This window comes from Mus caroli, chromosome 13 (assembly GCF_900094665.2).
Source record: "Mus caroli chromosome 13, CAROLI_EIJ_v1.1, whole genome shotgun sequence".
Classification (NCBI taxonomy): Eukaryota; Metazoa; Chordata; class Mammalia; order Rodentia; family Muridae; genus Mus; species Mus caroli.
Window position 1 is genome coordinate 92,859,643 of NC_034582.1, and position 27,981 is coordinate 92,887,623.

The 27,981-nt window shown below is 46.7% G+C and overlaps 1 protein-coding gene across 1 annotated transcript in view; it reads left to right on the forward strand.

Moving 5' to 3' along the window:
- Positions 1-26,869, forward strand: part of Znf366 (zinc finger protein 366) — a 63,812-nt gene extending 36,943 nt beyond the window's left edge. The window contains exons 2-5 of the mRNA XM_021180845.1: positions 8,104-9,440; positions 13,785-13,976; positions 23,604-23,778; positions 25,856-26,869. Coding sequence (XP_021036504.1) covers positions 8,118-9,440; positions 13,785-13,976; positions 23,604-23,778; positions 25,856-26,406 — 2,241 coding nt within the window. The 5' untranslated portion in view covers positions 8,104-8,117 and the 3' untranslated portion in view covers positions 26,407-26,869. The remainder of the gene's footprint in view (positions 1-8,103; positions 9,441-13,784; positions 13,977-23,603; positions 23,779-25,855) is intronic.
- The last annotated feature ends 1,112 nt before the right edge of the window (positions 26,870-27,981 follow it).

A 27,981-nucleotide genomic window follows, 5' to 3' on the forward strand; every position in this document is an offset into this window, starting at 1 on the left:
AGACAGAGAGAGACAGAGAGACAGAGAGAGAATGAGAGAATGAGGGAGAGAGAATGAGAGAATGAGGGAATGAGAGAACGAGGGAGAGAGGCGCCTGTGACAGGAATCACAGATGAGAGGGGCTGTGGTATGAAGGTTTTTACTTCTTAGTTCCCGTGGAGTCGTCAGGAGGGGAGCTTCTCTCTATCCACCCCCTTCCTGGAATGTTGCAGACGCCTAGATGTATCAAGTGTAAGGTGCTGAGACACTAGGGAGATGGCTGCTCTGATAAGCTGTGTGGAAGAACAGGGCCTGGCGAGGACCATGGGGCTCAGCATGTGGCCTGTGGGTTGGTAGACGTATGAGGTCCACTCCTATGACAGAACTTAGTCAACCCGACTCAAAGAATAATGAACAAGAGTGATTGGCGGGCCTGAATGTTATCAGTCAATTGATTTACAAGGGGCACAAGCATATTTTCTAATGTCCAGAACAATCTTGTCCACTCACTGCAGACTACTGTGCATTTCAAAGACCCTTGGAGCACTTAGAGAAGATGCGTATTAGGGCCCTTCAAGTAAAGCACCCCATCTCTGCCTTATATTCTTATTGAATTGGATACACACACACACACACTCACACACACACATACACACACACACTCACACACACACACACACACACTCACACACACACATACATACCCCCCCCACACACTCACACACTGCTACTATATGTCACGTTTAAAGTCCTGCCTTTGCTCTAAGGAAGAATTACTGCTGTTGAATTATGACTCAGGCCATCCATACTCATTTCCACAAACCATATGCAAATTATTAGACACATTTCAAAGCTAAGAATGTCTTAAAGAAGTCTGTCACCATGACTACTGTTGGACATTTGACAAATACCTTCAGTTATTCATTTCATAATCATACATAAAGTAGCATTGTGTATGTATTTCTTTTACATTGTAAAACTTATTTGAAATTTATATCAACATAATTTTTACCTTTTTTATATTTTGAAATCATAATTACATCTTTTCCTTCCTTACATTTCCTCCCCCAATCCATCTCATCCAAACCCCTTGCTCTCTCTCAAGTTCATGGCCTCTTTTTCTTTAATTAGCTGTTATATTAATTCTCTAATTAATTCTTGTTTTATATATGCATATATTTATATGTATTATATATATTCCTAAATACATGAGGATAATTTTTGAGCATATGAGCTCTACCTAAATACATGAGGAAAGTTTTTTATATGAGCTCTACAAGCTTTGACAATTACAGAGTTTTGTAACTCCACAGTCAAAATGCTAGTATCATATAATTTCCCCCGCCGGAGAAGCACTGCGTTGAATGACATTTTCGAAATACATTTCTTCTAAATAGAACCAACAATGGTTGGTTGTCACTCGGCAGGTCGTATTTTCTAACCTTTTCTACAGCATACTGCCATGCTTGCCAATGGGGAGAATAAATCTTTCTGACCCGCATGCACATGTTTGCCTACCTACAAGTGAGTCTTTTAAGCTCCTTTGATCTGTGAACACTCAAGGAAAACAAAAAGTCGACACATATCCTAAGGACATTTTCCCCAGAGAGTTGGAGACAAGTCCCATCCAAACGTGATACAGTAACTGAAGGCTGGGGAAGAGAACTGCTTAGCCATATCTTCCATTCATTTCCTTCCTTTAAACACGCCACATGCACAGAGATGACCCCAAACCCCCAAGCACAAGCCACATGTCACCTGTTCTCCAGAGAGTAGCCCCAAACAGACATATAAAACCTACACCCATTCTGACTGTGCAAGCTAGTGTCTGAATTCATCACTAAAGTTTCTTTGCTTAGTTTGGTTCTGTTTTCATGATAGCTTTCTTTAAGATGGGGCCTGTCATGGTGGCTTAGGGGACAAAGGCATTTGCGGCCAAGCCTAATAACCTGAACTGGATTCCTGAAGCCCACACAGGAGAAGCAGAGAAGACTTGTATTGTAGATTTGTATTCTGCCCTCCATGTGTGTACTGTGGCACAGATCCACACATGCACACGCAGACTTGTGAAACACATAGACACAAGAACTAATGTAAAACAATTTTAAGACTTTCTTACACATGTATCAAATAGTATCTATCTATGCTGGTTCTGAAGATTTCAAGCAATTCAAAACTCCAGTTGTCTCTTGGCGGTTCTGAAAAATTGTTTTGATTTTGATTTTTCAAGACAAGATCTCTCTACAAAGCCCCTAGCTGTCCTAGAGCTCACTATGTAGGCCAGGCTGGCATGAAATTCACAGAGATCTGCCTGCCTCTGCCTCCCTAGTGCTGGGATTGAAGATGTGTGCCATCATTCATGGCTAAAACTTTTATTTTTATTTGATATGTATGAATGTTTTGCCTGCAACGATGTCTGTGTAGCATGAGTCTGCCTGGACGGGTGCCTGCAGAGGCCAGAAAGTGTGTGTGCATGTCTGGTGCCTGTGACTCCCTGGAATTGTGGGTTAGAGACAATTGTGAGCCCCGTGTAGATGCTGGGAATCGAACTTAGGTCATCTGGGAGGACAGCCAGTCTCTTAACCACTGAGCCATCTCGTCAGCCCCCTACTGAAGATTCTCATGCATATTCAATTAACTGTCTCATACATGACTAAGTCTTACAACCAAATAGTGTACTTTGGCCATTAGCAGCAGACAGGCTATAATAAACGTATCTATTGTAGACAAGTGGGGGAAATGAAGTTTTTAAGGTAAGTAGGAACCAGAAGGTCATGTGGAGGGGTGCTAAGGTCAGGTTCCTAGGTGTCTGGTCACCTCTCTTTTGGGCCTTACTACTGCCATAGGGCAAGACATGGTGGAGCATTCTTTGTTTTGGGAACACACTGCTTCACCAGCAGGATATACATGGAGACCCCACACTTTCCCGCCAGCCCCCAGGACACTGTTTATCATGACCACAGCAGACTCCCGCTTCATTTTGTTGGGTAACTAGAAACTGCATTTTAAGTCTCAGAGTCTCCATCTGGGTTCAGAAAGGACAGGAAAACCATTAAAGCCTTGCTCCAGAGGGACCTATAACGAGGTCCTTTTATGAACAAGGAGAGGAGGACAGTTAGTGTGTCCTACCCCGTCCTGCCTTCCTGTTGTTCTCCCACACACACACCCCTCCTTCTGTTCCCTTGGCACTGCTTCTCGTGCTCACACTTTTCCTGGACCTCATCTCCTCCTTGCCTCACCCCTGCTGGGAACGGAGCTCAAGGATAAACCATGGGAGCAAACCACGGGGCCTCTGACCATGCAGCATCTTGCCCCCCAAACACTGGCAAGCTTCATGGACCGGAGCACACAGCTCCTCGCTTCTGTGTGAGCGTGAAGAGTCTTTGTTCTGTTTCAGGATGGACAGAAGGTCAGTGCAGAAGAGTGGAAATACACCTGCCCCTGGCATTCTGAGTCACTGTGACTCTTCCAAGATCACTTGCCAGAATGACCTTCAATTCAAATGAGAACCACAAAATGCCAGTAATTTTATTTAGGGGAATATCTATATTTTGGTACAGTAGGTGAATTCCTATTGAAAGGGCATTATAACAAGCATGTCCTGCCAAGTTCCGCAGTCTCCTCTCTGTGCTTGACGCTCATCATTACTTTTAAAACTCACTCACTCCCTATCTCATCCTATCTGGCTCCCACGACTGTAATCTCTCAGAGAAGATTTTAAGTTCCAGATCGCTTTAAGACAAATCAACCCAATACCTTCCATCTTCAAACTGTGCTTTCTGCTATAGTGTCCACTGAGTCCGGTGACCGAGCACATCGTGTTAAGAGCAAATTGTTCTCTGCTCAAAGAAATAAGCCAACAGGTATTCGGTAGTCTTCTTTCCTGTTGATACAAAAGGACAGACTAACTTCCTACGGGTCAAAGAGAGCAGAGCAAGCACACAGCCTGTTCCCAGTGCAAGAGCCTACCCATGAAAACCTTTGGACTTTTCAGAAATCTGTTTCCTGACAGTGCTATAGAACTTGGTGGCACTTGGAGAATGGCATCAGTGTAGACAACACAGCATCTGACCGTTAGCCAGAGACCAACTTCTCACAAGGGATTGTGTGCACAGTACCTCCTGTGGTAGCTAGCTGTACAGTGTGCCTTTGAAGGGTAAGAAGTAGACAGGCTAGAGGGCTAGGGTCTTCCCTAGAACTCGTGAGGATACTATCAATCACGTTTATCACATACCAAAGTCGCTGTAACCTGGATCATGTGAGATAAAAGTGCACACATTTAGGGTGAATATGGGAGCTTTACATACAAGAATTAATCATTTTTTTCTCTCAAAACATCTTATTGAGCAGCTACTTTGAGCTAAGCTTGTGGTAGAATCTAAAGACACAGCATCAGACCAAAAAAAAAAGGGGGGGCTCTTATTCCCCATAGTCTAGAGCAGTGGTTTCTCAACCTTCCTAATGCTACCCTTTAAAACAGTTTCTCATGTTGTGTTGGCACCCCCAACCATAAAAATATTTTAGCTGTTACTTCATAGCTGCATTTTGCTACTGTTATGAATCATAATGTAAATGTCTGTGTTTCTTGGGGGGTCTTAGGTGACCCCTGTTAGAGGACTGGTCAATCCCCACCAAGGGATTTCAACCAGGGTTGAAAACCACTGGTCTAGAAAAATTGCAAGCATTGGTCTGTCAATGTTGATCCAGCACTGTCCTAGCATCTTTACCTTTGGGTTTCCCAGGCAAGTGACCTCCAGTGTTGGAGGGGACAGTCTTTCAGTCTTACACAAGCTAATGTCACTCCGACGAGCTTTCCCACCCTTCACTTCAACTCTCTGCTTCCCTAGGCAATCAGGTATAGTATAGGCAGGAGAGCATCTACAGCCCAGGAAGTCTTAAACTTGAAAGCTACATGCAATTACGAAACTCACTGGCTCTTTCAGTGTGTACTTCTTTGCCCTGTGACAAGACCAACACACCCCTAAAGGGTTAAAGCCTTGGGTTTGAACTTGTAGAGCAGAGGCTAAGATGCCTATCCGTGGTAATCGGCAGTGTCTGGAAAATAGAAGTAACCGCCAGTATCAATCCACTGGCCATGGTCTCCCAGCCCTCAAGGGCACGCTGTTTAATATACTTTCTCACACTCTACTTTAAGCCTATAAGCATATGGGGCTATCCAAGCTTCCATTTGACAGATGGGAGCAGCAGACCTCAAACCTAACTTGCTTAGTCTTCCTCAGCCAACAATGGGCCAGGGTTCAAGCCAAGATCCCCTCAGGCTCCAAAGTGCTGTTCTTCCATAATCCCCCAGCTGTCCACTTGAAAATGTCAGTTCTGTCTTTCTGCGTGTTGTTTCAACACATACATAGCAGGTGGGAAACTGCCTTACAGCCTGCTGGGTTTCCTCGGGGTTCAGAAAGCAGCCTGTAATGACCACCAAGTAGAGGATTTCTGCTGTTCCCAGATACAGGGCTTACAGTTAATCACCCGTCCTCAAGTCTCTCTTGCCTCTGGCATAAGAATCCTGCAGCTGCCTGGATGCCTGTGAATGTATTTTTAGAACTAGAGGAGGGCATGTGGGTGGTATGTATTTGAGGTGTTCTAGGGTCTATTTATATATATATATATATATATATATATATATATATANNNTTTTTTTTTTTTTTTTGCTGAGGACACCCAGAATTTTAACTCAGCTAAGTTCAAGATGGATTTCCTCTGAAGGTGGGCTGTCCTTCAGCGCAGCCCATTCCTAGCGTCTCTTCTCTTCTGAGTTACATTGTTATTCTTCTACTCCCATGGGTGGCTCCTAGCATCTGGCCCTCAAAGACTGGGGCTTTGGTAGCTAGCAGCGGCCTCAGCTGATTGTTCTCCAAGAAGGCCAAGGGGGAAGCAAGGCTAAGGCTCCTTGACCTCTGTAGGGACTGGCTGGGTTCCCTAAGATCCTTTAGCAGAAGGGGCCTGCTGTTTTTAAGATCTGACCAAATGTCTATGGGTGGACACCCTGCTTCATAAAAATTCCTGGGGTCACTGACTTTATTCTAGAGCACATAAAACACTCTTTTAGGAATGAGAGGATAGAAAGACGAAACTGTGGGAAATTAATTTTAAGGTGTTAAACTACGAAATATAATAGGATATAGGCACATAAAATCTCTCCCTTTGGGGATGTAACGGTGGCATTTATATTTAAAATAAAAACCTTTGCTCAAAATATTTCTTCAAGTTACCAGATTATTGGTGACAACCTAAAAAAGGCAAGCATGTGCTTTAGAGGTTAGTTTTATGCCAGGAGCATCACTGCTAATATAGAAAAAGGAGGCAACCAATTCATAGTGTCAAACTAAAACAAAAATATTAAACAAGATATTAACCGTGGGGAGAAACTAAAACATCTTCCGTTTCGAAATCTGTGATGATGTCCCTGTCCAAGATTTCCCATACAAGAGAGAGCGTGTGACAGAAGGGGGCCATGTATTGCCAGCCACAACCTTTTAAGTAGCTTCTTATTAACTAAAAAACCAACCAAACAAAACAAAAACAAAAGTTATTGCGTTCTGGCATGCCCATTTGCTACATATTCTCCAATAAAGCTCTCTAGCATAATCTAGGAATAAGTGCTTATTTTAACTACATTGGAGTAAAACAGAAAACCACTTTGGTTTGGGGTGCGCTCTTCAGACGGTGACAGGCACTAACAGCCTCCAAGAATCCCTTTCGCTTCAACAGCCTCTCTGCCAAGGGAATCTATCTCTATAGGGGTTCCTAAAGCAACACTAGCCAACAGGAAACTCCAGAGAATCACTACTGCTCTGTCTAGTGCCACAGTCTTTCTGGAAGGCCAATTAAGAAAACCTTTGGTCCAAATTACACTCCTACAACTGTTAATCTAGAGATCAGAGCCTGCTTGCCACCTAACAAACATGGGGACACACCAAAGAGCCTCTACTGTCCCTACCTCCTGGGTCTTCTGACAGCAACAGTGCCCAGCTTTTGTTTAATGCCCACCTACATTCTCTGAGACGCAAAGCAAGACATCTAACCCTCATTTGCCTGGGGTGCCAAAAGATCCTGCATTTTGTCAGTAAGAATTTTGTGAGGGAAGCAGGACTTGCATTTGCTGAACACATAAGCTCTCTTTCTAAATTACTAAGCCCCAAGCCCAAAGAAAGAACAACAAACCAGGGATATAACCCTACTTATTGAATGAAAAATAAAGGTTAGTAGGCATTATTTATTATTACTATAATAATAATAACATTATCATCATTATTATTATTATTATTTTAGTTCTCAGATCAGTTCGCTGAAGACCTTTAAATCATGTATATTTAATATTTGATTACCAATCCCATAGGCAAAGGAGTAAAGAAGGGAGGAACACAACCGTAGGTTTAGCGATTCCTAACCTTGAAAAACGCCCTTCCCGCATCCCACCGCCCTTGAAATTGCTTCTGACGGAGGACTTGGAGTGTACGAACTGACAGAGTGTCTTGGGAACATGGGATTGCCCGTGTTTTCTCTTCATATCAGCCTCCTCTACTCGATGTACCTCGGCAGCTTATCTTGCTCAAAGTAAGCTCCTATCTGAGCTCAGTGTGAAAGTTTATCTCCTTCACCGTCTTGGAATATCCTTATCTGGTACAGCACAGATGCAACACAAGCGGTGGAAACTGGTTTTCATATGCAAGAAACTCAGCAACGAGACATTTAAAACATCAGTGAGTAGATACAACTCCAACTCCGACTGAGAACTGCTGCAGACTGCGACCCGGTTCTGAGTCCCCCACTGCACAGCTGTGCGATGTGAACACATCACTTCATCCCTAGGGGCCTTAGGACCCTCACTTTAAACAGAAGGGAGGAGAGGGAGGAAACACAGGGGACAGATGAGTTTTCAGGTTTCTGCCAGAACAAATCCACTCCCAGCCCCTATGGTACTAAAATTCTGTGGTTCTGTAGTTTACAATAGGCCCCTCTGATGGCTAGCCACATTAGCAGCCGAGTCTGCAAGAACTCAGAGGGTCAATATAAACAAGTATTACTTTTTATAAGTTAGTATTGATCCCTAACCAAATCCCTTAAATCCAGAAAACCACACAATAGTTTTCTTTCTCTTTAAAGGGAAACTGCAGAGGATGCAGAAGGCAATGAAGATGGTCAAGGATGAGGACGGGCCCCTCAACGCTGCTGCGAAAAGCATCCCCTCCTTTCCCCACTGTCTACAGCCTGAGGCTTCCCGAGGGAAGGCTCCCCAAAGACACCCCTTCCCGGAAGCCCTCCGGGGCCCCTTTTCCCAGTTTCGGTATGAACCTTCTCCAGGAGACCTTGATGGATTCCCGGAAGTCTTCGAGGGAGGAGGGTCCCGGAAACGGAAGAGCATGCCCACAAAGGTGCCTTACACTCACCCTGCAGAAGAAGCTTCGATTGCTCAGGAGAGCAAGAGCCTGGGCCCTCCGAACCTCACTCTACTTTTCCCGCAGCCACAGCGCCCCAAGTGCGACTCCCAGATGATCGACCTGTGCAATGTGGGCTTGCAGTTCTACCGCACCCTGGAGCACCTGGGGGGCAAACCCGTCAAGCAAGAGCCGGTGAAACCCAGCGCCATGTGGCCCCAGCCCACGCCTCCTGCCTTCCTGCCTGCGCCTTATCCCTACTACCCCAAAGTCCACCCGGGACTCATGTTCCCCTTCTTCGTGCCCTCGTCCTCACCCTTCCCCTTCAGCAGGCACACCTTCCTGCCCAAGCAGCCCCCTGAGCCAGTGTTACCCCGCAAAGTGGAGCCCCTGGAGAACGAGGAGACCAAGCAGAAGGTGGAGAGGGTGGACGTGAACGTCCAGATCGATGACAGCTACTACGTGGATGTGGGTGGGGCTCAGAAGCGCTGGCAGTGCCCCACCTGTGAAAAGTCCTACACCTCCAAGTACAACCTGGTGACCCACATCCTGGGCCACAGCGGGATCAAGCCACACGCGTGCTCCCGTTGTGGGAAACTCTTCAAACAGCTCAGCCATCTGCACACCCACATGTTGACACACCAGGGTACACGGCCCCACAAATGCCAGGTGTGCCACAAGGCCTTCACCCAGACCAGCCACCTGAAGCGCCACATGATGCAGCACAGCGAGGTGAAGCCGCATAACTGTCGCGTGTGTAGTCGGGGCTTTGCCTACCCCAGCGAGCTCAAGGCCCACGAGGCCAAACACGCCAGCGGGCGCGAAAACATTTGTGTGGAGTGCGGCCTCGACTTCCCCACCCTGGCTCAGCTGAAGAGGCACCTCACTACGCATAGGGGCCCCATCCAGTACAACTGCTCAGAGTGCGACAAGACCTTCCAGTACCCAAGTCAGCTGCAGAATCACATGATGAAGCATAAGGACATCCGTCCCTATATCTGTTCCGAGTGTGGCATGGAGTTCGTGCAACCCCATCACCTCAAGCAACACTCACTCACCCACAAGGTATGGGAGCCACGGGGTGGGAGAGGGACAGGGAGACAACCAGGGGTGGGCTGCCACCCCTGGATCACCAGAAAAGGAACAGAACTGGGGACCTATGACCCCTGCTCCTATCTAAAATGCCGAGGAGTTCTGTGACCCTGGCTAATATGCTCGCTTCCCACCTCACATAGCAAACAGTGAGAGACCTGCCAGTATGCAATCAATTAAAGCCCTTTCCTGGAATAGCCTTAGAGCCTGAGGTGGGACTGGAAATGACCAATGCAGACATTTGGAGAGGACAGTGAGGAAGGATGAAGGAAGCAGCTGGCTGCTGTGATATTTCTGTTTAGCCCCCAAGAAGCCCCGATCTTTGTTTCTAGAAACTTCTTTTAGGGCACTATCAAAAACCAAAACAAAACCAACCAACCAATCAACAACAATAACAACAAAACACATGTCATCAGACCTCAAATCACCACCATGCCTGGGCTATACCAATGAAACCTTCTTTCTAGAGAATTCTCTAAGAGCTCTTTCCAGCTGCAGCAAGGCCTATTTCTGGCTCATTGGCTGGCCCTTCTGTGACACTTGCTTCCTTCAGGTGGCTATAAATTGGAGCAGAGTTTAGCCTAGTCTCCCGGGGCCTGCTCTTCCCTGTCCTCTTGGGTTCCTTAGTCTGTGGTATCTTTGTGAGAAGCAGAAGGAAGCACCCTCCTCTGCTGGGTTTTAATTTCTCTGGGCTCAGATCTTCAGGGAGCAACACAGAGCCAAGGCTGAAGTTCTGCCTCATTTGTAAGTAGTGACTTGGAGTTCATCACAGGAATAGGCAAACCCCTAGCTGGCATCATCGTGAGATCTTCCTCAACTGAGCTTTTACTTAGGTCTGCTTTGACCTGCCAAGAGGGAACTTTTGCCTCTGCTGACCTCTAGTCTTACCCTTGAACTCAGTGGTTTTCTTGGCAAGAAAGACTTCTAGCAAACCAGAGTCTTTAAAACATCCTTTATTTCCAAAGGTCATCAGTGGGCTGGCCAGCTAAGGCCAGCTGCAGCTCTGCTCCGCTGGGGACAAAACACAGTGCTCTCTGGCTCAGCAGCAGAGATGTACTTCCTGCTGGACAAAAGGCATTCATAGACGCATCTGAGGGGAACTGGCTGACAAGTGAGGGGAACCATCGACAGAGGACTTAGAGTTAGATTTGGCCCCAAAGGCACCTCTGGCTTAGTTCAGGGGTTCCTGTGTGTATGGGAAAGGAGTCAAAGGTTACTGATTTTAGATCATATGGATTTGGCAAGGTAGTAGAAGATGAAGTTCAAATGGAAAAAACAACCTGTTGTCCAACATAGGTTTTCTTCAAATTGTTAAACAAAGTGTGCTTTTGGTAGACACATGGGCAAACACTGGGTGCTTGCTTTGTGGTGGTTCGTACCTCATTCCTCCTGATTCTCCAGGGAGCTGGGTCTGCTTCTGACTGAAAGTGAAGACGCTTCAGTCTCTCAGAACAGCAGCACCAGCACCCAAAGCTTTGTTTATTTGTTTATTTAGGTAGGGTTTTTTTTTTTTTTTAATTTGTGAATGTTTGCTTAGGCGTGCAAAATTCACATGTGTGTGCACATAGAGGCCAGAGGGCGACTTCAGGTGTCTGCTGTTACTTTCCACTTAGTTTTTGAGATAGGTTCTCTCGCTGAACTAAGTGTCTGGCCAGTGAGCCTCTAGCTATTTTCCTAACTCTGCCTCCTAGTGCCAGGATTAAAGACAACCTGCTATGCATGGCTTTTTCTGTGAACATTGTGAATGCTTGCCTACTGGGCATTTTACCCACCCACTGAGCTAAACTCCCTAGACCCAACATTGGATTCTTTGGGTTTTTGTTTTGTTTTATTGGTTTTTAAGATGAAGTTTTTCTGTGTAGTCCAGGAACTCCCTTTGTAGACCAGGCTGGCCTCAAACTCACAGAGATCCACCTGCCTCTGCTTCTTGAGGGCTGCCATTAAAGGGATGAGCCACCACAACCCAGCCAACACCAAATTCTTAACCACTGTATTATCAAGACCCCACCCTACCCCACCCCCAGCCCCGTCTCCTGGCTCTAACGGCTCTCACGGGCTCCTTCTGCTGTCTGGTTTCATTGGTACTTTCAGAAAGGCAGTAGTTTCTCTTATGTTCAATAGTGTGTCCAGCTCTTCTTCTCTGTCTTCTATGCCTGCCATTTGTGAATCCTAGTTTGGAAACAAAATTCTCTAAAGTATTCCCAAGAGAGTGATAAATACCTTCTCTGTAGTCCCAGGAAAAGTGGATCTTACCCAAGCCCAGAGAAAAATCATTCTTTTTTCTTCTCCTTTGTCCCCTACGCTATATATACGTTCTGAGAATTGAACCTATGGACTTAGACATGCAAGCACTGAGATGTCCTTGGCCCCACAGAACAGCAGGCCAGAAGGAAAAGGCTGCTATAATAAATTTGAAAGCCCATCAAGAAAATAATTGTTGCTGATTTTTATGATTTTAAGTGCACTGAATATTTAAGAAACTCATCTGGGGGGGGCGGACATTAAAACCTAGTTTTGAGAGAAAGTTGATTCCAGGGTCTTTTTAATAACATAACCCTGTCCTTATCTGTAAGCATTTAGGATAGAAAGCCTTTGCATCAGAGAGAACCCAAGAAGTCTTAAGACTCTTTTCTTGAAATAGGGCTTTTCCTAGGCTGGTCTCAAATTTGCTTTTAAGCAGAGAGTGACCTTGAACTTCTGGTCCTCCTGCTCCCTGGGAGCTGGAATATGGCCATATGCCGCTGCACCTGTTTATGTGTGGCTGGGGTTACAACCCAGGACTTCATACATTCAAGGCAAGTGCTTTACCAACAGTGTTATGTGCCCAGCCACCACCTCTTCATCTTGAGAAGACAAATCTTCACCAAGAAAGACCCTGGGACTTAACTCTTTAAGGTTTCATAATCAGTAGATGATTAGACAGAGGCATGAACCCACCCCTTAGTGCTTTGAGTTCACCAAACTAAAGATTGCTAACCTCTTACCATGCCCCCAACTTAAATAAGTGAGGGTCTGGCTAACGTTAGAGCTAACTTGGAATCCCTCCTTCCTTAGACAACTTATGGATAGCAGACAGTATGGATCCTTAAGGTGTTAATTTGATAACTTGTTCTAATCCTCATTTTAATGCCAAGGTTCTTTGAATCTTCCTTCTTAAGTCATTCTTGCCTGGAACAACAGTCTACACCTGTAGTCCCAGCTACCCAGGAGGCTGGAGCAGGAGGATGACTTCAGTCCAGGAATTCAACACTAGACTCAGCAACATAGTGAAGCCCTGTACCAAAAGGCCACTAGTGGTCTAGAGAGATGCTAAGTGGTTAAGAGCACTCGTTGCTCTTGCAGAAAACCTGAGAACATTTCCAGCACCCACGTGGTGGTTCACAACCATCTGTAACTCCAGTTCCAGGGGAGCTGATTCCCTATTCTGACATCCTCAGATACTAGGCACATAGGTAGTACACACACACAAGCATTCACATACATACAATAAACAAATCTGAAATTGTTCTTAAGTCACTGTAGATGGAGACATTTTGCAAGGGCTTCTTCTGGGAAGTGAAGGTTGCTGAGATCACTAACAGTCTATGAGTCCCTGGAAAGGCTCTGTATTGAAGGCCTCAGGACTCAAGCATTTAAACACTGCTCTCTAGGCAGCAAGGAAGTCAGACAACCTTCTGTTCTATTTTTCAATTTAGAAGGTTATCCATGCCAATTTTCCACCACAAAAGCAGCTGAACTACAGGAGGCTCTAGAGTTATGGCCCATGGGTCAACATGGCCTGTGGGAACCCAGAGGACCAACAGGAGAGGGTGATTATCTGGCTATAATTGACTGAAGCAAGGATGCGTGGCTCTTTGGGGATTTTTGAGTCCATTAGTGAGAAATGGCGAAACATTGGCTTCCTTGTGGGAAACGACATTCAGTTTAGATTCTTTTCATCCTCCTGAAAGCCAGATTATAGACTCATTTCACATATCATTTTACAGTGCTCTTACCAAAATCTTCCCTATTAATCTTCTCATCCCGTTGCTGTAGAATTAACCCAGCAGCAGTGGGAACAACAGAGGGTTTCTTTTATTCTAGTGGTCGGTTAGTTTATGTTCAAAAGAAAAGAAAAGAAGATTATTATGTAGATTATGTGATCAGCACTTCCAAGGAAATCATAATTTAATGTGACTAAGGCTGTGTCATTTAAGATTTCACTTTGATCTCCACACTTCTTGTGGATGTACGTGTCAGGGAGCAACAGCCTGTCACACTCACGACAGCCTGGTTAACACTCAGCCCTCACTGGTTGTGAATCTTGCCTCTGCACAGGGTGTGAAGGAACACAAATGCGGGATCTGTGGGCGTGAGTTCACCCTGCTGGCCAACATGAAGAGACACGTGCTGATCCACACCAACATCCGTGCCTACCAGTGTCACCTCTGCTACAAGAGCTTCGTGCAGAAGCAGACCCTCAAGGCTCACATGATTGTCCACTCGGATGTGAAGCCTTTCAAATGCAAGGTGGGGAGAAGGAAAGACTGGGAGGGGGTGGTATGCAAATCTCTGACAGGCAAGACCCTGGGAAGCCTTCTACTAGATCTCTTCAGTAGTATGACTGAGGCTCGGAGGAGGCCTGTGACCCAGTTCAAGTCGCTCCACCACTCTGACCCTGTTTCTGCCACCTGAGCTCACAGCAGTCCTTCCCTGGTTCCTCTTCATATGACTGTGGCCTAACCGCTTAGTTCAGGGACAGGGCGTGGATGGACAGGCAGTCATGAAAACTCTGAGTGTAGTACACTCTTTATATAATTGCTTGGAAGAGGCTGAAGGTGATGAGGGGGGCACTACTGGTCTAGAGAGGAGAAACCAGGCTGGCCCTGTTTCTCTTATAAGCCAATGAGTAGCCACAAAAAGGAATCTGAGGTCTAACACATTTCCCCTGTCCTGTCTTGGCATTTGGGCTAGGTCTTACAATGTGAGAGCAGACCTCTCAAAGAGGATTCTGGCATGCTGACTTCATTCTCTCTGGATAGAGTTTCAATGGTAGGATTGCTAGTTCTCAAGATAGTTGCAACGATATTCATGATAGCCAAACTGTGGAACCAACCTATGGGTACATCAGATGATCAGGAGAGAGACCGGAGCATATACACAATGGAATACTATTCAGCCATAAAAGGAACAAAACCATGGATCTATGTCAAACATGAACGGAGACCATATTGGAGGACGCGATGTTAAGAGAAATAAATCAGGCACAGAGAGACAAATATTGCATGCTCTAGCTAGACATACAAGCTAAGTTGGCCTCATAGAAGCAGAGCTGAGAAGAGTGGTTACTCGAGCTTGGGAAGGAGAGGAAGGAGAGGAGACATAGGTTGGTTAGGCGCAAAGATAGAGTTAGATGGGAGGAATATGGTCTAGTGGCCCATAGTACAGCAGGGTGACTAGTTATGAAGACTTCAACGAATGTTTCCCTAAAAGAAAGATTTTGAGCATCCCCAACATCAAGACCTATGTAGTGATGGTATCTTGACGACCCTGATCTGCTCACAACATGTTCTACACCTGAAGCTAAATATACTATACCAAACATACATGAATCGTTACTATGTGCCAATTCAAAGCATTCTGAAAAAGCACAAAAGGATCCAAAGCTATTCCTCCAAAGGACCCCAGAAATGCTTGTGTGGAGTAAATGTGAACTGAGCCTCTTCAGTATTTCTTCCTTACAGCCGAGTACCACGTGGCCCAGGGCCTAGGCTCTGCTGTTAGAAACAGCTGAATCAGATTACTTATTACTTCGGTTTATTCTTATTTTATCAGCTTAGAGGGTGTGTGAGCTAGAGATCTTACAAGACCGCAGCTGTCCAAGACTGCCCTGCTCCATGGCTGTTTCCAGGAGAGTTGCTTAGGCCTGCCTGGGTAGTTGGAGGACCTCAGGGGTGGGTATCAACCCAGTCAGGAAGAGAGAGCTGAGGGGGAAGAGGAAATACTGCGTTCAGACAGTGGAGTGTGTCTGTATGAAACCTAAATTTTCCTTTTCTGCTGCTGCATGTTGCCAGGTGTGTGGGTGACTCACTTGCAAATCCGAGTCCCTGCAATTGGATTCCCTTCTTCCAGGAGGGGCTGCTGGCTTAACCCCTCTGCAATGTGGCCCCCGCTTGAAGGAATCCCTGTGAAGTGAACTTTTTTCCTGTGTTGGCAGCTTCTCCACAGGGCGAGAGGTCAGGGACCAGAGCTTCCTAGGCTGGGTGGACATTGTCTGGAGAGGGGCCTTCTCCCCAACTCCTTTCCTGACACCCGCTTCTGTTTCCCCTCCTTCTCTCTGAGCTCTCAGTGGTTTGAAGGCCACATTGTGTCCGTCTGGAGTGTGTGAGCTGAAGGAGGAGAGAGCAGTGTGGCTGATGGGTATGTGTCAGGGCCCGGCATGGAATGGAGAGGCAAGGCCTCTTCACAGAGATGACCAGCTTCAAGGCCAGATGAAACAATAACTCAGATTCAGGACCCTCCTGACAAAGAGGCCTGTGAGCACCCCCAACTCTCTGGATTCCACAAACACCCCTTCCCTCTCAGCTCAGACACCCCTCTATTTCCCTTCTCACCCCATCAACCCCATCAGTGATTGACCATTGACAGTTGCTCTGCCTGCAGAGATTTACTGTCTCCTGTAGTGGAGGTGCTGGCAGGGTCTTCCTATACTTGAACATCAAACACGAGCTGCATTAATTATCTTACCAACTGTTGGTTGCAGTACAATTGTTGCTATATAAAGGGAGCCACCTCTTAGTTTACTCTCCAAAGACATACACAGCTGCTCATTCCAGCTACCTTTCATTTGTACTGTATCTATTCTGATTCCTTGGTACGAATATTGTCTTGGGGGAACCCCCTGAGGTGGAGGGCTAGGTCAGAGCAGACATAGCCTTGGGGTGGGGGAGCCCCTGAGATGGAGGTCAGGACAAAGCCAGTCTAAGCAGTCTGGGATCTTGGAGCATTCCTAGAAGAGTTCTGTTTCCCTACCTTCAAAGGCTTACAAGATTTCTTGGGCCTGACAGTACATGAGCATCTAGAAAGTTCTCTGTAGTACCAGGGCACAAAAGCTGCTCAGAGTAGTGTACTCTGGGCCTAATGCTTCAGTGGGCCTTCCTGGATGGATGTTTTTGGCCTCTGTTCACAGACAATGATACCCTTCTCCACCCTGATGACTGTGTGCCTGCCATACATGGTCCCAAGGGCACGGGAGAGTCAGCTGGGTGTCTCAGAAACTCCATTTTACCTTCCTTAAGGGTTTCTCAGGCTCTTGATGTCTAGCACACATCGCCTGATCCCATAAGAAAGTGAAATCCCAGCTTCTACGGGAGAGACAGTTTACCCTGAGCTCTCAGAGCAGGAGCTGGGCGGCTTCTCTCCGAAGGCCAGCATACAGCTCTTCACCTAGAGAGTACTGTCTGTCATAGGGAAAAGCAATTTGGAGGATAAAAGGCATTCTCATCATACTTAGCTGGCCCTTCTCCAACACCTAGACATTTCTGAAATAGCAATCCGTGTAGGTCACCTTGACCTTTCTTCCTGAGAACTCCAGTGCAAGCTGTCAGGTTCTTTCTCTCCTCATTACCACTTCCCCACAGCAACACCCTTTGGGCTAGCCTGTGGTACCATCACTCTTCATCATTTCAACAGATTTCCCTGGTGTGTGTGGGTTCCTTCCCGTGCCTGAAAACCATAGGTTAGAGAGATTCGTAAAGCCTGAGGGAGGCCTGGTTCATCTTGGGATGTCCTGTGGTCTTTGCTTCCTACCCAAATTGAGCCGGATAGAAATCTGTCCCTGAATGACGTTTGTAGGGTATTGGAAGGGTAAGACAAGAGATGGAGGCCACTCGTTCATTGCAATGCACTTTGTAACCAATGGAGACAAATGTCTGACCAGCCACATAGTGATGGTAGGAAACAAGCTTAACCAATTACACCCAAGTTTGATAGTCATAGCAGATATAGTTATTCTCTTCTCATGATTGACATGGTCAGCAAAAAAAAAAAAAAAAGTTAGGCTTCCAGCAGCCACGGAGCCACTGCAGCCCTGAGCCACTGCAGCCCTGAGGTAGCTCAATTGCTCAATTGCCTTTCCCCAACAATTAGTGACAAGAAAGAGTCTTTCAGCAACAGATTCTAATTTCTTAGTATTTTGGCCATTAAAATCCCCTCTTCAACATAAATCCCCCATTGTAGCACGAAATAGTTCTCAGTGGAAACAGCTGTCCCCAGGGAGGAGGAATGTCACTGACTGTAGAACCAAGCATTAACAATAGGATGGGAAATTAGTGGAGAGGGAAGTTTTCCATTTTCTCTCTCTTTGTTTCATATATATATATATATATATATATATATATATATACAGAAGAAGGGCATATATATATATATATATATATATATACAGAAGAAGGGCATATATATATATTTATCACTGCCCTTCTGGACTCTTGCTATTGGCTCGACTTCTAGACTCCTTGCTCCTGGCAGCCAGCTGGAGTTTGTCTAGAGAGCCAGCCTGTAGGCTTAAGTTATGTTTCACAGATATGCTTCCCAGATTTGGTGTAAGCACACAGCTCTTGATTTGGATACTATCTCTATAGCGGCGGCACTCCATAATAGCTAAGAACCAGCTGCCGTCTTTGGAAAACCTTCCAAAAGACCGGGAAAACCAGGAAAAGCTTCCATCCAGAATTTCCGGAACAAATTCCCTTTTGAGATGGGTGAAGCCCAGAGCTGCCTAAGTTATGAGTCACCAGGTCTTCTACTGCCTTTTCTACAGCAGAGGAGGGCTGAGTGCAGAACCATGAGTGGGGCAGACAGATAAAGTTAGTTGCCTGGAAAAGGGGGTTCTACTTCCTGCATCAAACGGATTGTGGGCTGTTTGGTATACTGAAAGGAGGGAGATCAGACTGGATAGTTTATAGGGACTCAGTGCCAGTGCCCATGGTGAGGGTTTTCAGGTTGGTGTGGAGGGGGTTAAGGCAGTGACCAGATAGCAGCCTTTTGGCAGCAAAGCCCTCCTCCTAGGCAGAAGGAAGGATATTGCTGTATGAACTGCCTGTTTAACAATGCCTCACATGTCCCCAGGGGCCCGCCTGCAAATAGATTTCATCTTGCTTTCTCTTGTACTTTTCAAAGCTTCCTGTTTTCTCACGGTCCTTTTGGACAGTTTACACTCTCTCTCCCTCCCTCCCTCCCTCCCTTCCTCTCCCTTTGAGGAAAGGAACACCCTTCTTATTAAAGAGGAGAGAGGGAGAGGAATGTGAGGGAAGGGCGGCCATTCTCTGGGGCTGGCTGAAGCTCTTTGACCTCTCCTCTCTGGGTAGGAAAGCATAGCTTCCTGGTGCATCTTGGCTCTGAAGCTCACCTCAGGGAGTAGCCTGGTCTAGTGCTGCTTGACCTTCTAAGCCTCTGGACTTAGCCAAGTGGCCGCTGTGATTGCTCTGTCTCTGCCCACCGCTGACCTCTCTGTGGCAGCTGCTGCCTCGGGGGTTCCTGGGAAGCGAGCAACTCTAGGCCCTGTATCTCTGGGAGGAGGCGGGGAAGGGCACCAAGAGGCCAGAGAAAGGAGGCTGAAGCAAAGAGGACGCATTCCAGCTGTTTCAAGGGCATCCAGGACATCAGAGAGACAGATGCTGGGCTTTCCAAAAGCCTGTGATCTGTAGTGAATCTCCCATGAATCCCAGAGTTGGGCTTCTCTTCAGCCCCAGGTCACCGGGCAGGGGTTCAGCCAGAAGATTCCTTTTTGTTCCTTTGATGTTTGAAAAGCACAGCACCCTCACTGGGGTGCGATGGCTCACATCTGGAAAGATGGAAGTTGTATCCTCAGCCCCCTACCAGTATCTCTCTTACTTTGATGCAGATCTTGTTGGGAAGGAGATCCTTCATCCAGTCCTGGCTTAGGAATGTGTTTACGTTTTCAATTCAGGAAGCCTTCCTTCAGCTACTAATTTTGTTTTTCTCAGAGAAGAAATGAGTTTGGCTGGTAGTCCCTCTGCACTCTTGCTCCTGTTCCCAGCTGCAGGAACTCTGCTTAGAGCTGACATTCCTGGACTCTGTAGGTAGCAGATCCCAGTCTAGCCTCATTTTCCTGACCCCTCTTTATTGTCTGCGTGGAATGGCTCTGAGTTACACAGACATCAAAACAAAACCTCTCTCTACTTGGGCATTGCCATGTGAGGGCATTCTTCTGGGAACTAGAAAGACGTGAGTGTTCTGAATGAGAGCAAGAGGTCAGAGGTGGGGGAGACACTGAGTAACTATTGCTGAGATGTGAATGAGGCCCGGGTGTTTCGGGTCCTTCATGGTCTGACTCCACCCTTCTGCCAGTGCAGGTTTTCTTTTACAAACTGGTGTGCGTGCAGGAGGAGAATAAGTAATGGCTATATTTTAAGATTGTTGTATAAGGTGATGCTATTTTCCTGACTTGTTACATATTCTCCCAGCCTCAGGCTTAACAACTCCTCTTAAGTAGCCGGGTCCCTGATACTGAGGTTGGTTACAAAGAAAATAGAGATGACCCTGGCATTAAAAACTGCCTGGGCCCTGTTTGGGCCTTCCAACACCTATTAAAGTTGATGTGCCTCCACTCACCATTGTGCTATCTCTCCCTTGTTACAACCAACAGGCTACCACTCTACTATTAAAAAAAATTAAACTTGCCAACAGCACAGATACTGGAATCAAAGCTGACCCATCATGAACTCACAGTGGACTTTCCTTCAGGCCACTGGGATTACTGTGGAGCACAATATAATATATTTTTTTAAATTTTTGGTCATTTTGGTTTTTCAAGACAGCGTTCCTTTATGAGGTCCTGGCTGTCCTGGAGTTCATTAAGTAGACCATGCTTGCCTTGAACTCATAGGTCTGACAATATAATTTAAAAGTCATAATGTTCCCATAGGCCACTAAAATGTCCCAAAAGTTTCATGTTGAGTGAATTGAGCCAGAAAACTGGTAGCAGTGAACAATGCATACACCGGGCTCTCAGAAAGGATCAAAAGGTAGTTTGTCTGTCCTAGTTATGGTTATTAATGGTGATAAAACACCATAATCAAAGCCACTTGGGGAAGAAAGGGTTGACTTTTCAGCTTACAGTCCATCATGAGGGAAGTAAGGGCAGGAACCCGGAGGCAGGAGCTGATGCAGAGGACGTGGAAACATGTTGCTTACTGACTTGCTCCCTATGGCTTGCTTTATTAGAGAATCCAGGGCCATCAGCCCAGGGACAGCACATCACATCAATCGCTGTAATGAAGAAAATGTTGGATCTTACGGAGGCATTTTCTTAATTGAGGTCCCTCCCTTCATATAACTCTAGCTGGTGACAAGTAGACGTAAAACTAGACAGCACACTTGTCTGAGGCTGAAGAGGAACCTGCAAGATACCCAGAGGTGGCCATCATGACAAGCACAGAACTCTGAGGGCAGATCTGCGGTGAGGGAAGTCTGAAGGTTGAAGGTTGACAGGTGAAACCTTGGGGTAGATGAATTGCAGTCCCAAGTCCCCAAGTCCCAGGTGTGGTGGGTGTAACAGCTCTAAGCAGTTGACCCTTTTCACAATGGCAGCAGTTCGTGTAGTGTAAGGCAGATTCATGTGTCTATAAATATGAATGAAGGCAATTCACACTTGTGCCAAATCAAAAGTAAAGGGCATACTACACATTCTTCAAGAAAGGGATGAACTACCTGCCAGTTGTGTGTGTGTGTGTGTGTGTGTGTGTGGTGCATGTTCACGTGGAGGCCTAAGGTCAACCCCAGAAGTCATTCTTTAGAAGCCATCAGGTTCTCTGCCCCCCTCACCTAAGTGCCATGTCTAGTAAGGCTATCTGTCTAGTAAGCCCCCAGGGACCTGCCCATCTCTACCACCTCAGCAAGAGGGTTGCAGAAGCAGTGTGCCACCACACTCAGAGATCTATGCAGGTGCTGGGGGTCCTCATGCTTGCATGGCAAGCACTTTACCAACTAAGCTCTTGCCCCAGATCTCTCTCTCTAGTGAAGCATTCTTCAGGCCAATCCTGAGTCTGATACCTGAGCATCACGAGAATAACTAGAAGAGGAATGTCTCCCACTATGGAAGCCAGCACAGAGGCCTGTTTCCTTCGCTTTCAGTGATAGAGTTCTGCTTTGCAGGGGAGCATCTGACTCATCTGTGATTGCATCAGAGGGGAGCATTTGACCCTCTCTATGGCTGCATTGCTTGATGATTAAAGTCATCTTTTAGCCCTCAGCTTCTCTCCCCCTACATACCTTCTTCTCTTCCACTTGGGGCCTTTTCCTCTTTAAGTTCTTCTACTGCAATGTGTCCCACCTACTAACAGAAGACCTGCCATGTGTCAGGCAAACCCAAGGCAAGGTACAACCCAAAGACAGGCACAGCCCGCACAGATTACATTACCAGTGTTGATTCAGCACTGGTCTCAGCAATTGCAACAGCAACATGCCTCTAGATGCCCAGGGATCACCCCACAAAACACATGAGCTGTAGTTCCTTTCTTTCAAACGTTCTTGGACTCGCAATGCCTAACGTGGATCTTTAGATTTGAAGCTTTGTTCCTCAGCTCCAATAAAGAAGCAGGAAAGCTAAGCTATCATAACTTTAAAAAGAAAACAACTTTAGACATGTGCAAAACTGAGCTCAGATTAGTGCCTTCATGAGTTCTGTCTAGTGGGAATAAAGGAAGTGTCCAGGCTACATATGGCTTTGCTTGTGGAGGTTGGAATTGGGTCAGCTTTCCCATCCTTTTTTCCTCTTAAGCTGTCATCTTTTGTTGTTGTTCCCTCCTCCATGGTGGAGTTCAAACCCGGTGCGGGCACGGTCTGTGCAAACACTGTACCTTTGTGCTGCATCCCCTGGCTTTGGGTCGCTGTCTTCTAATGTGTATGGTGCGTACTTACTCTGACCTAAGAACTCTGCCTAGCATCAAAAATTCATTCTTGCTGGCAAGGAATTAGAGGGGAGAAATGTACTCCAAATCCTCACGTAGGTACAGAACCAACCACTCATAGTCTGCGCATGGATTGTTTTGGGTCTGCTGTGCAGCCCCAGGCTGGCTCCTCAGACACCCAACAGTCTTGTGCCTCCGAAGGTCAATCTTGTCAGCTCTTGCCCATTCATTCAAAGTTAGCTCCATTGCCCTTCCCTAAAGAGGACAGTGTCTTTGGTAATAGAAATTCAATCTAGAAGCTTCAACATTAGCTTGGAAGACCTCTGTCAGTAGAAGGGAAAGCTGATATAAGCCCCAGGAGACGCCTTACCTCACATCCTCCCTGTGATTTCTCTCACCACACATTGCCCCAACCAGTCCCCCCAGGGACTGAGGGCAAAGCAGAATGCTCTACCACTGCTTAACACGCTGCTCTAAGCACAGACACAGAATCCGTCTTTGTCTCCCTCACTGCAGAACCAAGGAAAACGCTGAAGCTCCCAAATGCTGCTCTCCTGAGGCACTGGGACAAAATGGACCCCAGAGTCACCCTTTGCGTACTTTTCTTCTGTGGAGGAGTATCAGATCCCCTCTTGAGATCTGTCATGTATGCACCCACACTGGGTGGCCCACAACTGCTTGTTCATCTGCATGCACATGGGCCCACACAGGTTACACATCCATAAACTTAGACAAACGCACAGATGTGTACATCTCTAAAAGTCTGCTTTTATCTATACCTAAATCTACACGTTTATCCATAGCTATATCTTTATATCTATATATGTCAATATTCTCATATCTTTAGATCTCTACCCAGAGAAAAGATGGCCCCTTTCTTCTATTTCTGCCTCTTTTAACTAGCTACATAGTAAGTTTGAGGTCAGCCTGGACTATATAAGACCCTGCCACAAGACAAAAAAAAAGCTTTAATTTCAAGCTTTGCAATCTGGGCGTTGAGATTAGAGATCCTGGACACCTGTGTCTCACAATACACCCCGCCTGCCCCACTTCCGACACCCAGGTAGCACCTGCACGCCCCTCCACACCTGTCAGGGGGACATTGTCTTTAGAAGTAGTAATAGCACCAAGCAGGTGTGGCCAGGGCTCTTCAGCCCCCTTACCACCACTAGAACACCGGTTCTCCCTGGCAAGATCACTGTGCCCTGGTCTCTATCTCCAACAGCTGTGTGGGAAGGAATTCAACAGAATGCACAACCTGATGGGGCACCTGCACCTGCACTCGGACAGCAAGCCCTTCAAGTGTCTCTACTGTCCCAGTAAGTTCACACTGAAGGGGAACCTGACCCGCCACATGAAGGTCAAGCACGGAGTGATGGAGCGAGGCCTTCACTCTCAAGGTACTACCTCCAGTGTGGTGGGAAGTCCTGCCTGCCATACCCAGGGGACAGCACATGGAAGAGCAGCGTGCTTTTATGGGGGCACTTCTCGGGGTGGGATGGGGTTATTCTTGCCCATGGCAGGGGGTGTATTTTAGTGACCACAGCAGAGCAGCAGAGCAGGCAAGAGTAAACGAGTCACTGAGCAACTCTGGAACACAATTATGATGCCAGTGGCACAGGCCATGACTTCTTTGTCTTGGGCAATACACTGTGTGCTTTATCTCTTTAAATCCCCAGTCACTCCCAGCTAGAGAACATCTATTGTGTCTATCTTGCAGGTTGGAAATCTGAGACTTCCAAAGTTGCTCAATGAAAAAGAGAAAGAAAAAAAAAAGCAAATTTAGAATTCGAACCCAGGCCTTTTCAACTCAGTCTTTGTTATATCCTTATTGTATGACGACTTTATTGTAGATAGTCATTATTATATCATTACATACACTTCTCACATAGCTAGTTGATGTGGGGGTTTTCTTCCATTTTCAAAATCAAATGATAGATCTGCATCCCAGGCAGTGGCAGAGATGTATTTGCAGTGAGCAAGGTTTCTGTTCACACAAGGGTGGCTTCCCTATTGCCCCAGCTCCCATGTGAGCAGGGGTTTGTGTCTCGACTGAGCTAATGAAAACCTCTTGCTTATTTAATCTCCTTAGCTCCAGGCCTGTGTCAGTGAACACTTTATGTTCCAGGTCCCCTGAGTGCCGCAGGCTACTTAGTCACCTCATCAGCTAGCCCTACAAAACAAAACAAAATAAAACAAATAAACACAAAGCCTCCCCCCCAAAAATCATTAGAAAGATGAAAAGATTCCTCTTGGCCCCGGACAAGATTAAAGCTATGGACAGCGGGCATCTTTGTCCCTCAGAGCCCCAACCCTTCCTTTCTTCTCTCCCACCACAGCCTGCCACCTGCTGTGTCCGGGTCTCCTCCCTTCCTGTTTCTCAAACCCTCCGCGTCCCTGCTGGGTCTGACAGTCTGGTTTGGGTCACCACAGGCAGAGAGGCCTTGAACTCAAGATGAAATGAGCCGCAGTCTGTGCCCAGGGCTAATCCCTAAGTCCATGTTTCTGGACCCAAGCGAAAAGGAGCCCCTGCCTCAGATCACCCAGTCCATTGCAGGGATGTCAGGTCAGGATCAGGGTCAGGGATTCTGTGAGCGCCTCCGGAGAACCTCTACTCTGTGCATAGGGACCACAGGCTGCGGAGTTGCGTGGCTTAGTTTGTCTCTGTTTGAAGATGAACTGTCTTTGCTGCGGCTTTATCCATCTGAGGTCTTGAGAGCTCAATAGTTATTGAGGACTAAATGTTCTCTGTTAAAAGAAAAATGAGAAATATTTGAGGAGTGAGGAGAAAGTGCAGTGGTCAATTCAGAGTTCATCAATTTTGAATTCTGAGCCTACATCCTTCTGGACAGTTTTGATAAGGAAATAAAAAAGGGAAGAAATGACATAAGTAGGGGAGGAAAGGAGAGGGAGAGGGAGAGGGAGAGGGAGAGGGAGAGGGAGAGGGAGAGGGAGAGGGAGAGGGAGAGGGAGAGGGAGAGGGAGAGGGAGAGGGAGAGGGAGAGGGAGAGGGAGAGGGAGAGGGAGAGGGAGAGGGAGAGGGAGAGGGAGATTTTAACTTAGAATACACAGAGAATACGTGTATGTATTCTCAGGTAGTTCACATTTTTGTCAAGCAGATATAGTTCATTGTGTAGTTCCATGTATGTGTTTAAACCACACTTTAGATACTATTTTTCATTTTTAGAATAATAAAAAATATTTCACATGTACTCTGTGTTCCCACAGCTCTCCTTACTTTTTCATATTTTAAATTCTCAGTAGAGACATGCTAAGTTAGGACACAGGGTGCCAGGTCTGCCTTAACGAGTTCTATGAATAACAAGTTTCCCATGGCCGAGTCCTTAGCGGGAGCTCTTCCCCCCTCCCACCCACCACCCCAGCCCACCCTCGTTTTTAAAATGAACAATCAGAATGCCTAAAGGGCCTGGGGCATGACATTTTTTCAGACACATAAATTCTGCTCTGGTCCTGCAGGTCTGGGTAGGGGACGACTCGTCCTGGCGCAGTCTGCTGGTGTCCTGAGGAATCTAGAGCAGGAGGAGCCATTTGACCTCTCCCAGAAGCGCAGTGCAAAGGGGCCAATGTTCCAGTCCGACGTGGACAGCACGCAGGACTGCCTCTGCCAGGACGAGGAGGAGGAGGCCGGGGAAGAGGACAACTGCTACGAAGTGGAGCCCTATAGCCCCAGTCTGGCCCCGGAGAGCCAGCAGCTCTGCGCGCCTGAGGATCTGTCCACCAAGCAGGAGCAGGCCCTGCAGGGCCCTGGAGAAGGATGCAGGGATCAGGATGCTCCGGAAGAGCAGCAGGAGGACAGGAGCGAGGACCATGAGGGCAGTGACATAGACTGCGAGGGCAAAGACATAGACTGCGCCATCAGAGGGGAGCGCCTGAGCAGCCGGCTGTTGCAAAGCGGCGGACAGGGCCCCTCGTTTTCTGATTACTTATACTTCAAGCACAGAGATGAGGGCTTAAAAGAATTGCTGGAGAGGAAAATGGAAAAACAAGCAGTCCTTTTGGGTATCTAAGTGAACGGCTTTAAAATTACATTTGAAAAAGGAGATCTAGGCAGTTCAACTATAGCTATCTGTAAGAACTGTCATTTGAAGCAAACGGGAGAGTGGCGCCAATCTTTACAAACGACTCAGACTAAATGCGTGGGTAACATCGGCTTCTCAGGTCCTTCCTTGGGCACTCGGCAATTTTATACACGTGCAGGGGCCCTTTGGTGTTATTTTACACATCACCCACATGATGAACTGTGTATTCTTCTAGATATCTAACTGCAAGCTGAACCTCGAGGTGCTTTTAGACACTGCTTTCTCCTAACATGCAGTGATGCAAAAGTCTTTCTACTTGCAGGAGTGTGGTGCTCCTGTTACCTTAATTAGCGACTATTTAGTTGCATTTATGAAGGTTACAGTATCATAGGTGAAAATATTAGTAGTTGTATATATAAAAATATAGCTTCTATTAAATAATAGAAACACAGGAAATGATGCGAGAGATGAGCTGTTGGGAAGGCTCAAGTAGTTCCTGTAAACGTGAGGTTGGTTTTCAGGAGAAGGTGAATCATTTTGACTAAGACAGAAGAACCAGATGATGCTCAGACATCTGGTTGGGTCATATCTTCTGCCTCAGCTTTCCTGGTCAGTGGGACATTTGGGCCACCCCTGTAGACATGTGGATCATGCTTGGGGGTCCCAGATCTTCAGGTCAAACCCCTCCTCAAGAGCTCTCTCACCTTGCTCGGAGGCCTCATGCCCCACGAAGCAACTGAAAGGAGAATCGCCTTTCAGAGTGAGCAGTGGAGCTTGGGCATGAAATGGGGTTCAGAACTGTTCCCTAAAACAAACTCTGATTTATTTGGATAGAGGAATGATGGCCCACTCATCACCATAACCAAGACCTGAGCTATCCTCTGAGAGCTGGCTACATGTGAGAATCATCCAGTAGGTCCTTTAGAACACACTGATGTAACGAGGCATGGTAGCTCACAACTGTAACCCCAGCACTTGGGAGGCTGAGGCAGGAGGATGGCCTCGTGTTTGAAACCAGCCTGGATTGCAAGGTCAAAGCTTCTCTTACAGAAAAAAAGATGGAAGTAAACAAAACCCTGTAAGGCTCTGAGTTAATCCACTTGGAGTGGGGCTCAGCACCGGGAGTTTCCCAATCACCAATAGGTGCCTCTTGAAAAAGAAGAGCATTGGTCTCATGTAGTCCTCACCCAGTTCTGTCTCCTGGGACTTCCCATGTTCAGACATAGTTTTGATCCTGTCTTTAGATACAGTGAGGTGGCAGACAGGAGACCTGCAAGCACAATGCTGACATGGATCTTCATTCTTGTTTTGTCATCCTCCCAAGGATACACCACAGACAGACAGACAGACAGACACACACACACACACGCGCACGCGCCACATTCACACATACCATACATCACACAACATATACCATATGTCACACCACACATAGAGACACACACACTGCACACATATGCCATACACACACACCCCTCACACACATACACCATACACATAACACACACACTTCTCACATACACACACACACACACACACACACACACACACACACACACACCA